Raw genomic sequence first — 12,858 nt, forward strand, 5'->3', positions numbered from 1 at the left:
TTAACCATGTATATCCATTTAAATTGTGCTCTCAATAGCTCCACAAAGAGCATACAGTGAGGAAAGAAAAGGTGGTACTCTTTATGTTGATCTAAAAATGATAGCAATATAAGTCATGTACATAAGAAGCAAGCACTTTCTTAATGTGCTTATTAATATCATTTCTTTGCCTGCCAAGAATTTGTCGTACTGTATGTCAACTCCAAGAGGGAAGTATTCAAATTTAGAATTTTATTTTATAGTGGAAGCAAATAACTTTACAGGTGTTGTCTTCAACATGTAAATCCTCCCTCGTTTGGTTATTGCTCTGGTAACTTTTTCAGGTGATTATTTTACCAGAAGCCAAGGGCCATATTATACATTATATTTTTCCCAAACAAATTACTCTGTATGAAAAGAAGAGAGGTATACTTTTCTGTGTATTGCCTAGTTCAGAAATCAATCTCTGTGGTTTAACAGACTTCTGTAACCACATGCCTTTAATTAAATCCTAAAATTCAGTAAGTCAAGTTGCCCTCAACCATACCTGAAGCTGTTACTATTTCTCCATATACTTCAAGGATTTTTAAACATTTTAAAAGGACTTTAATCTTTCTTTTGTGGGCAGAGGGAGCGGGCAAAATAAGCTGCAAAGTAAGTATTTAAAGTTATTAAGTTACTTGGAATTCCACAGACAGATGTAAAGATTTTAACTTGTCCAGAAGATTCTCCGAACAGAAAATAGAACTAAGATCTTCCTAATTTGAGGATTCTTGGTTAGCACTTGTCTCTGGGACATAGATAACTTTCATTATTCCTACTGCTAAATATTATTAATATGCTTGGTTGCCACTTGATTCTAAATGTATATTCTTTGGCTACAGCATGTAGTTTGAGACAGTGGCTATATTTAGCCCAGCGTTCCCAAAGTTTTCTGTCCTATAACGAACTAAACAATTTCATTGAATTAAAATTGGACTGTCACTAATGTTGTGATTCCTGTTTATGATGTCTAGCATGCCCATTACATAGGTACCAACCTGATCATGCATGAAACCTGTATTTCTTCCTAGAGAAAGCATTATAATATAATGTGGATATGTGCTTCTCTGTATGTGGGATCAAAATACAGTGGAGTATTGCATATGATTAACAAAAATAGCTTCTGTTTCCACTATAGAAAGAACTCATGGTGCAAATAACACCACTGGTTCTTGGTAATTTGGTTATTTGGGAGTAGAATAGGTATTACCAACTGCTGTAGGATGCTACATATTGATGGATAGTTCTTATATTCCAAAGTGAATTTAGAAATGTTGCTGTTTTCAAAACAACTTCACAGCAGGCTGTTTCCTAAAGGGATGTTCATAACACAATAGGAAGAACAGAAGAAATATGTAAATGTTTGCTCGATGCTATTATTTGTTACATTCTAGGTTCCAGGTTAAGTTTTTCTACCTTTGTCAGTTGTCCTATTGGTTGCATACATTGCCTGAATTATATTTCCAGAAGGTGCGAAAGGTGAGTGTCAATTCAGAGAGCTTTCTCTTCATTCTTACTTAAGATATGTTTCAGAAATTGAACTAATTACCCCCAAATTCACTATTACAAAACTGTTCTTTCCCCAGATAAGACCATTTCTCCACCTACAACAAACTCCTCCTCCCTGTTGTGTGGGAGGAGTTTGACCTAGTGACGCCTGATGAAGTGGACAAGGCCATGGGAGTGTGAGCTCCGCCACCTGTTTATTGGACCCGTGTTCCTCCTGGCTTGTTTTGGCCAGCAGGATGGTGACACGGGGCTGGGTCCAGGTGATTGTCAATGCTTCCTTGAGGGAGGGGTCCTTTCCAGCTCCCTGCAAGGAGGCAATTGTGTGCCCCTTCCTCAACAAGCCTTCCCTGGACCCAGCTGTTCTAAACAACAATTGTCCTATCACCAATCTTCCCTTTATAGGGAAGTTGGTTGAGAAGGTGGTGTCAGTCCAGCTCCAACGGTCCTTGGATGAAGCCGATTATCTGGGCCCTTGGCAGTCTGGTTTCAGGCCTGACTACAGCATTGAAACTTCTTTGGTTGCACTGACAGATGAACTCTGGTGGGCCCGGGATAAGGGTCACTCCTCTATCCTGGTGCTTTTGACATCTCAGTGACTTTTGATACCATTGACCATGGTATCCTTCTGCACCGATTGGAGGGGTTGGGAGTCCGAGGCACCGTTTTATGGTGGTTCACCTCCTACTTCTCCGGTCGGTTGCAGTCAGTGTTGGCAGGAGGCCAGAGGTCGACTCCTAGATCCCTTCCCTGTGGGGTTCCTCAGGGGTCAGACCTCTTGCTCCTGCTGTTTAATATCTACATGAAACCACTGGGTGAGATCATCCGATGGCACGGGGTGAGTTATCATCAGTAGGCTAATGATACTCAGCTTTACATCTCCACTCCGTGTCAACTTAGTTAATGTGCCGGTGTCTGGAGGCTATGAGGGTTTGGGCATTAATAGATTCAGACTCAACCTTGACAAGAAGGAGTGGCTGTGGGTTTTGTCTCCCAAGCAGAATCCCACCTTTCTATCCATTACTCTGGGGGGGGAGCTTTTTCCCCCCTTAGAGAGGGTCCACAACTTGGGTATCCTCCTCAATCTACAACTGAGCTTAGAAGACCATCTCTCAGTTTGGCGAGGGGGGAATTTGCATGGGTGCGCCTAGTACACCAGTTGCAGTCCTATTTGGACAGGGAGTCATTCTCACAGTCACTCACGCCCTTGCCACCTTGAGGTTCGACTATTGCAATGCTGTCTACATGGGGCTACCTTTGAAGAACATTTGGAGACTGCAAATAGTGCAAAATGTAGCCGTACGAGCTATCGTGCGTCTTCCAAGATCTAACATATCTCAACATCACTCCATGAGCTGCATTGGTTACCAATTGGTCTCTGGACACAATGCAAAGAGTTGGTTATGATATATAAAGCCCTACATGACTTAGGACCAGATAACCTATGGGACCATCTTCTGCCTCATATATCCCAATGACCGGTCAAGTCCCACAGGGTCAGCCTTCTCCAGGTCCCATCAGCCAGGCAATGTCATCTGGATGGGCCAAGGGGAAGAGCCTTCTGAGGTGGCTCCAGCCCTTTAGAACTAACTCCCTCTGGAGATGCATACCACCCCCACCCTCCTGGCCTTTCACAAGGCCCTGAAGAGCCATCTTTGCCGGCAGGCATGGGGGGACGTGAGTATAGTAATCCCTCGTTACTTCACGGTTCGTCTTTTGTGGATTCGCTACTTCATGGGTTTTCACAGGGGGCTTAAATCCATTAAAAATTTTAAATCCATTAAAAATTCATAAAATTCTTCTACAGTACTACTGTACTCTATTAAAGAAACTGGCAGAGTATCACATGTAGTTCCAGCTGAAAACATTATAGAATGACTGTTTAATGCAAAGGGTGGGTTTTAAAAGTCCAAATAGTCGTTAAATACATTAAAAAAATTATTTCCTCTACTTCACGGAAATTCATTTTTCACGGCTGGTCTTGGAATGCATCCCCTGCAAAAAACGAGGGTTTACTGTATTAAGAACTAACTCCGCCCAATATCATGAATGGCTAAATCAAGTTGGATGAATGTGGATGATTGTGTTTTCTAGAAAAAATGAGGTTTTAGAATTTTTTACATTTTTAATATTAGATTTCTTTACGTTTTGCAGCCACCCTGAGTTGGTTAAGAAGGGTGGCATAGAACAACAAACAAACAAACAAACATGTTATTAGTCTGTTAGCAAGTTGGTTAAATATAATAAATGTCTAATCTGCCAGTGTGGCAGAAAATACCTGCTCCTTTCCTGGTGGAAACCAAACTGCCAGACAGAATCATTCTTCTCCTCTGAGCTATAATGATACCATGATAACTCATAGGATTAGATTGAACAGAAGGTTTTGAAAATGGATCCTTCTAATGTTTATGAATAATCCTGATTCCTATTCCCAGTTGTTTTGGGAACAATGTAAGATAATGCAGACAACCAGTTTACTGTATTTTTAAAATTAACATTGACTTTTTCTTATTTCCTAGGAAGAAATTCCACGTCAGTTGCAATATATCACCCTTTATCTAGTGCATATATCAGGAGCATATCTCTTGAAGTAAGTGTTGCTGAGCACTTTTCTTAATACATCAGGTTAATTTAGAGACTATGAGTTCCAATCCTGATTTAGGCACAAAAGCTGTCACTGGGTGACTTTGGCAATCTCAATCTTTTACATTTAAAAAAAATATAAGCAGTTTGGAAACAAATGCTATAGGCCTGTGATGACCAACCTATGGCAAGCGGTCCCGAATTGGCAAATGGTGCCATGTCACCTGGCACATGCTACGTCACCTGTTCCTCTTCTGGGTTATTGGTGCACATGCACATGTGAGATATGTGCCAAAAACCAGAAGTTCATTTTGGGGGGCATGCATGCGCCCTGGGCAGCTTCTCTTCTGGATTGCTGCCCCGATGAGCATGCACACGTTCCTTTTTGGGCACTCAGTTCCGAAAAGGTTCACCATCACTGCCATAGGCTTTGTTCCATATTGCACATATCATGTTATTTTCATTTAGGAGTTTGATAAAACACATCAGGATTAATTAATGGACTTTGTAAGGGGAGGGTAAGATATGACTTATTAACACTTTTGTCCATCATCCATATTTGGTTTTGCTCACTCATAGAGTTTTTGTGTAGAAAGTTCAACAAGCATGAAACATTTTTCCTCCTTGTGTCTAGCCTCACACGCCTGGGACTAATATTGTTGCTGTTGCAGTATGTTGCTGAATTCCTCTTCCACATGGCTCGCCTTTTTTATTTCACAGATGAAAACAATGAAAAGTTGTAAGTGCTCTTGGATAAACTTTGGATAATGTGGCCAAACTTTCTGAAATTCACCAGTAAATTTTTTGTAATCCTAGAGCTGGATTACAAAATAATGTACTGTATCCTGTTTTATTGCTAAAATAAAGCAACTGCTAACATAACTTGAATGTGATAACTGTTAGCTTGGGAATAAAATTCCTTTTTCTACTGAGTAGGAAAAACCTTAGATTCCCAGTTTCAATCTATGAAGATAAAGAATTACATGGACAAATTATTTTGCCTCAAAAATGAGATGATTGAGCTCAGCTTTTGATGTGACTAGAAGATCTGCATTCTTAGTGATTGATATGTCAGATCTCCTATTGTAGAAGTCAGGTTACTTTGACAATCTTCCAGAGAACAGCACATAGTGACAGTTGCTATAAAGTGAAATATGACACATTTTAATGCAAGTATTATTTTTTTTTAATTTCATAAGGTTTAATGCATGGGCAGTAGTTTTTGTCATCTCACGACTTTTCACCCTTACCCTTTCTGTGCTGGTCATTGGCTTTGGGTTGGCTCGAGTAGAGAACCAGACATTTAACCCTGAAAAAGGAAACTTCAACATTTTGCTTTTCAGGTAAGCTTTTTTATGAGTTCTGGATGCTGAAGAAAGATGGCTTAGGGCTTTGATGATTAGGGAAAAAATAGGGATTGTCATTTCATCTTCTTGTTCATTTAGAGTAGATATAATTACTCAAATTGCTTATTCATGATGAATAGATATGGGGAAGTAGCAGCATGTTTGCTTCTTCTGTACATATTGCTTTAGTAAAAACTCTTTGCCTTGATGGCTTTAATGTTGTTAACTAGTACAGTGACACCATTGTTGGTAGGAATTGGCCTCTTCACTAATGTTTTAAAACTGATGGACAAAGCAATCCTGGCAAGGGGGAAATTGATTTGTATTATTAATTTTGATGCAGTGCTTAACCAGGATTAATATTAATAGGAAGACAAGTAAGGAACTCATTCTAGGAAGTGGTGGGCATGAAGTCTCCCAAAGCCCAGCCCAATCTTCTGTGATTGACTAACCATAAAGTAATGATAAAAAATAATTGGTCACTATTTTGTTACATTCCTGGGTTTTTATTGCATAAAAAATGGGTGTGAAAAATATGCTTAAAGCTGTGATATATAACAATGATATTATTATAGAATTCATGTTCTAGGTAAATGAAGACAACAATTTTAAAGTAATAAGCTTGATAATTTTTTGTGCAATGAAGCATCTGACTAAAGACAGCTACCATATTGTAAAGATTTTGTGCCTACCAATATACTGTACAAGTAGACTGTAGGGAGAACCCAGCTTCTTGGGATTTGCCAACCTTAATTTCTCTCACCTTAAATTGTTCCAAAAAGAAAACCATTTCTAAAACAATTAAATTGCTGTAACTTGTGGGATTGGTTTTGACTATTGCAGTGAAGCTTTATCATCTCTCCTGCTGACCATGCTTATTTCCTTGGGGACGTTATAATGCTAAACAGGGTCACTTGCTCCTGCCATTAACAGCAGAGGAATAGCCATCTCTCCCCCGTTTCTCAGTTAACAGAGGACTGATCAAGTGATCATTGAGTGACCAGGCTTCCCAGTGGGTCACCCTGAAGGAGCTATGACTGCATGCAGGTGATGATTCTCACCCTAGAACAGACCAGATTCAAATGTGCTTATTCCAAATATGTTTGTATTGCCTCCTCCTAGGATGGGTGTGTTGCTTCTGGTATGTTTCTCACAGGCCTGGATGATGTGGCGCTTCATTCATTTCCAGTTGCGACGCTGGCGTGAATACTGGAATGAGCAGAACAGTAGAAAAAGGGTTCCAGCCACTGTCCACTTCAAACAGCAAGTAAAGACAATGAAAAGGGAATCTGGTGAGCATCGGGCCCAATTGACCATGTACTAAAACTGCAGAATGCCTCTTATTAATAAGTTCAACTGCTAAATGTTGATTGGCTAAAATAACTAATTGGGAAGTAGGTTTTTAATTAAATACTTTAGGAAAAGTATTTAATAAGAATGAAAAAATGCAAGAACTGAGTTTCCTACATAGGAAAAAATATCAAAGATTTGGAAGCAGGGGAGAGGAAATGTCTCCTTTAAGCAATGGACCTTCTGTGACTTGCCTCTAGTCACCCAGCACCAAAATGTGTGCATTTCATTCAAATAATTATTTCCATGAATATGTAATATAGTTTAATTTTATTTTATTATACATATAAAAGGCAATGATGAATAATATAATGCATATCAATATGCAAGTATTTTATTTAATTAAAGCTTGTAAATAAGTGACTTATGCTGTCTCAAGCTTTTTGGCTCAGCAGTGACATTTGGGGAGCACAAGGCTGGGGAAATCTGCAGTGGGCAATGAGGTGACATGACATTTCTGAAGAAGACTGTGACCCTATGACCTACCTGGAAGGCTCTTATCAGCTACTGTTGTCTCTCTTTCAAGAAACATGACAGAAAAACTAAATTTATTAAAACAAATTTATCATTATTATTCCCTTTCCCCACTTTCCAATATAGGTTATCATGAAAATGGAGTGGTAAAGGCAGAAAACGGTACCTCACCACGGAACAAGAAACTCAAGTCTCCGTAGAGCCAAAGCACAGCCGACATGGGATGTTTGAAGAGGAGACAGAGGTGCAAGTATGAGGACTCTGGAAATAAGGAGCACCTTCCTCTCCTCTGTCCTCACAATGCTCCACCCTCAAGGGATGTGCCCACAGAATGAACAATCCCTCTCTCTCTCTCTCTCTCTCTCCTCCCCAATCCTCATGTCTTTCTGTCTGTGTCTCTTTTTGCAATAACCAAAAGGCCTTCATCCTTGACAGAGAGACTTAAGAACACCAAAAGCTTTTCCTTGTCCTGTTGTGCATTGTGCAATTCAAAAAACAGTTTTGCTTGTTTTCATGTCCCCAGAAATGTGTTGTTACTGTTGTTGTTTTTAGAAACCTGTTCCCAACAAACTTTTTTCTTCTTCTTCACTTCCTTACATCTGTTTTTTTTTTTGGCTTGGAGAGATTACAACTTCTGCCCATGATGAAATGTGGTTCTGGGAATAGATTTGGGGGACTGTAAATTATTGTTTCTCTGAGAAAATGCATTCTTGAAGGATAGGTTTTGAAAGAAACACAGTTTCAGTCCAATTCAAATAGCATCCACTAATCTGAAGTCTCTAATTATGTTACACATTCAGTAAACTTTGTAAAATGGTTAAGATATATCAGGTTTTTAAAACATGATGGAAAGATATAGATGGTTACTTTTATCTCTTTGTGATTTATCATGCTCAGTTTTCAAAGTTAAATTTTAATTTGGCTCTTTAGCTACCTTCTGAAGACTGGAACAGATATGGTTCTCTTTCTTATCTTTCTCTTCTAATCCTAAAACAGAATTAATGTTTTCTTAGAAACAATTGAATTTTCCTTTAAAAAAAAGGAGAATGTACTTGTTCTATCAGTTTAGTATGTGTGAAGTATGATTTTCATCTTCATTGGCTTAGGAAGTCTCAGCCTCTAGTGTCTTGAGGGAAGAGAGAAGCTTCTCCATTCATTTAAAAAGGAGCTCAGGGCATTTTTACTAGTGAAGAAAATAAGACGATAATATGTTCACAAGAGGATAATGTCTTACATGTTGAAAATTTTATCTGTTGACCTTCTTAAGAAAGTGCTAGTGCAGCCTTGTTGTTTGAGTCATTCATATTTTAACACCATCCAATCATAGAATAATATTTTGTCTGTGAAATGTACTCCTATGCATATTTTCTCAGAAGATGATTCCAGCAAATTCAGAGACTTATTCCATTTCATTGTGGTAGAGAATTGCAACCTGTCATTTGTTTTCCCAAGACACCTCTTTTTCTAAGTTGCATCTAATAGGTGCTGAATTCATGCCTGTCCTGATGTTCTTATTTTTAAAACTAGAGAAATTGTTTTTATTCAGATTGAAAGTAATTTAGTTCCTATTTGCTTAGCAAGTTCAGTACAGTTATGAAGGAGAGGAGAGGGAAGAGAAAGAATAATATCTCAAAAGGGGAGAACACAATTTGTAAAGCTGGTGGATATTAAAAAGTGAAATCTACCTCGGAAAACACCCATTTCTACATTACTTTTAGTTAAGTTTATTTGGCATCTACAAAAAAATTGTGCAAAAAACTTTTAGAATTACTTTGTGCATCTGTTATGTTTTTTGTTCTGTTCTCCTTTTGGTTTGTTTATTCAGCAGAGTTGCTTCATGACTATGTCTTGTTTTAAGTCCTAGTGTAACTGGATCATCTTACAATGTTGTTCTGCTTTTCAAATAATACAAAGAAGAAACTTTTGATTTCTATGCTCTTTTGCCATAATTTGGAATAGAAATATCTATTTCATTAATAGATTGAATGAAATCAATAGAATACACACTTAGTGGTTGGGTGCCATAGGCTTTGACCCAACTACTCCTGTTTGTGAATGCTTTTATTGTGTCTAAAGTAGGTCTGCATGTTAAGACCTGCCAAACCAAATACATTAGCCATGAGTTTCATCCTGCAAGAGCATCTCTGATTTGCATTTAGATTAACTATTAAAAGGGATTGCTGCAGTCTTAGCAGACAGTTCATGATTGGTGAGTAGCGATAAGTTTCATGAGTCAGGGATATGGCTTAGCTATAAAATTTTGGGGGAGTTTAAGAGGTGAAGAAGACTCTATAGACTGCTTACAATATTTGTATCTCTGAAGAAGCATATGTCTCTTTTTATCCTTCTCTGCAATGGACTTTAATGCTGCTTGGCACTACTTGAGACTGTACAAAGAGATTTTTTTTTCTGGCCCACCAAAATCTTGAAAAGTTCAGATCAGAGACCTTCTGAGCTGAAATCAACTATACCATATTGTGCCTGTCCACTCCTTAGCTCTTATTGAATTCTAAATATACCTCATCTATATCATTTTTATACAGCAATGAAGGAGTAAACTGGGTTAGTGATGGTGCTAAGTAGGTCAGATATGGTGGGCCAACCTACATGCATATGAGAATGTAATAGCTCTATTGCTTGCGTCTAACAGAAAGCCCACCACTATTGCAAAACAGATATATATGGCCTCTACTATCAGAAGAACCACTCTTGGCCTTGTGTCATGTTGCTGATTATCTTGCAATAGTGGATGTAATAAAATTGCCCTAATTTTTGAGTGTTTTGAGTCTCTGGAAGCATAATGAATTCACTGCACTCTTTTCAGTTTTTCCCCAAAGCTACCAAAATGCAAAAAATAAATAAAAATAAAAATTTATCCAAATATTTTACTTGCATCTTTTTGGGAGTGCTTTGAAGGCCATGAAATATATGTGTGATTTATAGGCTTTCTTTTACAACAATTCTTTACATTGGTGTTCTTAATTGGAATTCCTTATGCTTTTTGTTAATTCTGATCTTAGTGAAATGGCGCTTTCTGACTTTGCACCAAGCTCAGTCAAAAGACTTAGGTTTCCCAAAGAATTAGTTCTAGAAAGCTGCAGAAAAGCCTCCAAACAGAGCTTACCCTGACCCAGTTAGTCCAACTCCTTCCATCCCTACACCAAGTTTTCAATTGTATGTGATATTCAAAGCCTTTATTGTCATTGTACATCATGTATACAACGAAATTGGTTCAATTTTGTGCAAGTGCCTTACATTATCACATAGAATTTCCAATCTTTTTACCTTTCATATTGTTTTTTCTTTGTATATGTATTGTAGTTCACTTATACTGTATGCCCAAGTTTAGCTATTCAAAAATGGGGCAGCTTTTGCTGGATGCATTGCTTCATTTTCTATGCCTTTTTGACCATAAGTAGTTGCTTGACTAGTGTAATTGTTGGAACTATTCTAGATGCAAGAATCTCTTGTAATATGAACAATCTATAATATCACAAACATTTCCAAGCAGATTAGATGCTCTTGGTTTTAATTTTGAATGTGTCATTGCATTTCTAAAATTTTGAACAACTGCTTTTAAGCACCTTTCATAACGTCTGTTGCTGGAATTAGATGTTATACTTAGTTCTATAATTATTTAAGAATGGGGCCTTTGAAAAACACTATGCAGTCATTGAAACTACAATTCTAAGCAGAAATTACACATATATAAGACATCACCAATTTGTGCCACTTTTTATGGAGAATTGCCTTCTACTTTTGGGTGCTTTCATTCTCAAAATAAAAGATGATGCTGTTACAGTAAAAATTAAAATAATTTAGGGAAAATTGCCTTTCCTCTCCAGCATTAATGATCTGCTTTAAATTGCTGTCTCAGTAGATATTGTGTGTGGATGTAAAGGGGGACAATCCACCAACATGAATGGGATTTTAACCTAAGGGTGCCTTTGCATGAGTAAGCATAGTCTCACTCCAAGTTAAATCATAAGAGCCTGAATCTTAACTTTTGGTTCCCCTATTCTCTGCTTCTCTCATTACTCAATTAAAAAAGGTTGTATCAGTTTATGATCTGTTGTGAGTGATCTCATCTTGAGGGAAAGAAATGGGAAAAGTTCTCCATATTGTAATTATATTTGTTTGGGTTGGGGGCAATATCATTAGCTCTAGGACTTAATTCTTCCTTTAACACAGGATTAAGTGCAGAGAACCTCATAGTGTTTTTCTTTCTTGTTCTAGGTCAAGGGTAAATGTTTTGGGTCGAAGTATGTTTGGAATTTTAAGAACATATGCTGAGCATGTTTGCAGAATGAATGTCAGGTTAGATATGGTCAGTCACAAAATACTCATTTAACAAATGGTGAACTAGCCCCAAGATATCATTTGTTACCCCAGTGGTACCTCATAGTTGCAGATAATGTTTAAGGCTGGTGTTTCACTTTAAAGTAAGCCACCTTCCCAATTTTATTTTATTTTATTTTTAAATTGAAGCTGTTTTTAAAAAGTTAGAGAGCATGATGGGATTCAAGAAATTGAATGGTCATGAATTTGCCTATCCCTGGTCTAGATGAATCAACAGATATGTAGCATAATATTGAGATTTAACTAAGCGTTCCAAAGCTCAGTAAGTAATAAATCTTTGTGATTTTAGAAATAGTATATGGTTTGCCCTTTTTTTTGGAAGTATCCATATGCAATAAAGCAGCTAGCAAAATAATTAAATGTCCTACCCATAAATTTTTTATTTTTTTAGGCTTTGTTTTTTAAACAAATTGTAGATGTTATATAAACCGTATTGTGAAAGTTGCAGATAATTTGCTGTCAGTCTGGTTGAAATTAAGATTTTGTTCTGTTTCTGATACTATTAAGTGGAAAACCGTTTACCTCTATACATTCTTTTGTGTCTTCCAGGGAAAAAATCTTTATTATCCTGAAACCACAGCTACATCACGGTTGTTTCTAAGGGCTTTGTTTTGTTGACCTTCTTCAGAAATTAAGTATTATAATTGTTCTACAAGTGACAGTATAGAGCAGAAAATGTTATATTAGAAGTGTAAATGGCGGGGGTTTTCCCATTAGTGATTCTAATTATGGACCAAATTTAAGCCTAATTTTGCATATTTGAATTTAATCTTGTTGTCTCCTGGTTTGCAGGGAGGGAAGGGACAATTTGGGGAGGGGTGTTTCTCAATGTTTTATTCCCACCATTGGAAAATCCAATTTGTTTGTGATTTTTTTTGTTATTGTTAAAGAGCTTTTATGAAAGCAATCTGTGATACAACTATTTTTCTGAAATAAAAAAGGCATAGAATGATGAAAAGTACCATTGTTCATTCACTACTAACTTATATTTCACCCTGAACTATGAAAACATGGTTCTTAACTAGCTTGGTATTCATCGCTGCAGGCTTCCTGCCTGCCTGGCTAAATAATATCAGCATATTTGAACATGTTTGAAATTCCTATGGAATATGTTGAGATTGCAAAAAATCCCAAAGAAGGAAATTCTGGACAAAGCAAGTGTACTGGCTCTGTTGAAACATATAAGATAGAACTTGTTTGGTTCTTACAGTATATATAA

The 12,858-nt window shown here is 37.4% G+C and overlaps 1 protein-coding gene across 1 annotated transcript in view; it reads left to right on the forward strand.

Annotated features, from left to right (window-relative positions):
- TRAM2 (translocation associated membrane protein 2) overlaps window positions 1-12,597 on the forward strand; it is a 48,148-nt gene extending 35,551 nt beyond the window's left edge. The window contains exons 6-11 of the mRNA XM_070732498.1: window positions 1,416-1,500; window positions 4,047-4,117; window positions 4,745-4,849; window positions 5,310-5,453; window positions 6,579-6,748; window positions 7,407-12,597. Of these exons, the coding sequence (XP_070588599.1) occupies window positions 1,416-1,500; window positions 4,047-4,117; window positions 4,745-4,849; window positions 5,310-5,453; window positions 6,579-6,748; window positions 7,407-7,480 (649 nt within the window). The 3' untranslated portion in view covers window positions 7,481-12,597. The remainder of the gene's footprint in view (window positions 1-1,415; window positions 1,501-4,046; window positions 4,118-4,744; window positions 4,850-5,309; window positions 5,454-6,578; window positions 6,749-7,406) is intronic.
- Window positions 12,598-12,858: the final 261 nt, after the last annotated feature.

This window comes from Erythrolamprus reginae, chromosome 1 (genome assembly GCF_031021105.1).
Source record: "Erythrolamprus reginae isolate rEryReg1 chromosome 1, rEryReg1.hap1, whole genome shotgun sequence".
In the NCBI taxonomy this organism is placed as follows: domain Eukaryota; kingdom Metazoa; phylum Chordata; class Lepidosauria; order Squamata; family Dipsadidae; genus Erythrolamprus; species Erythrolamprus reginae.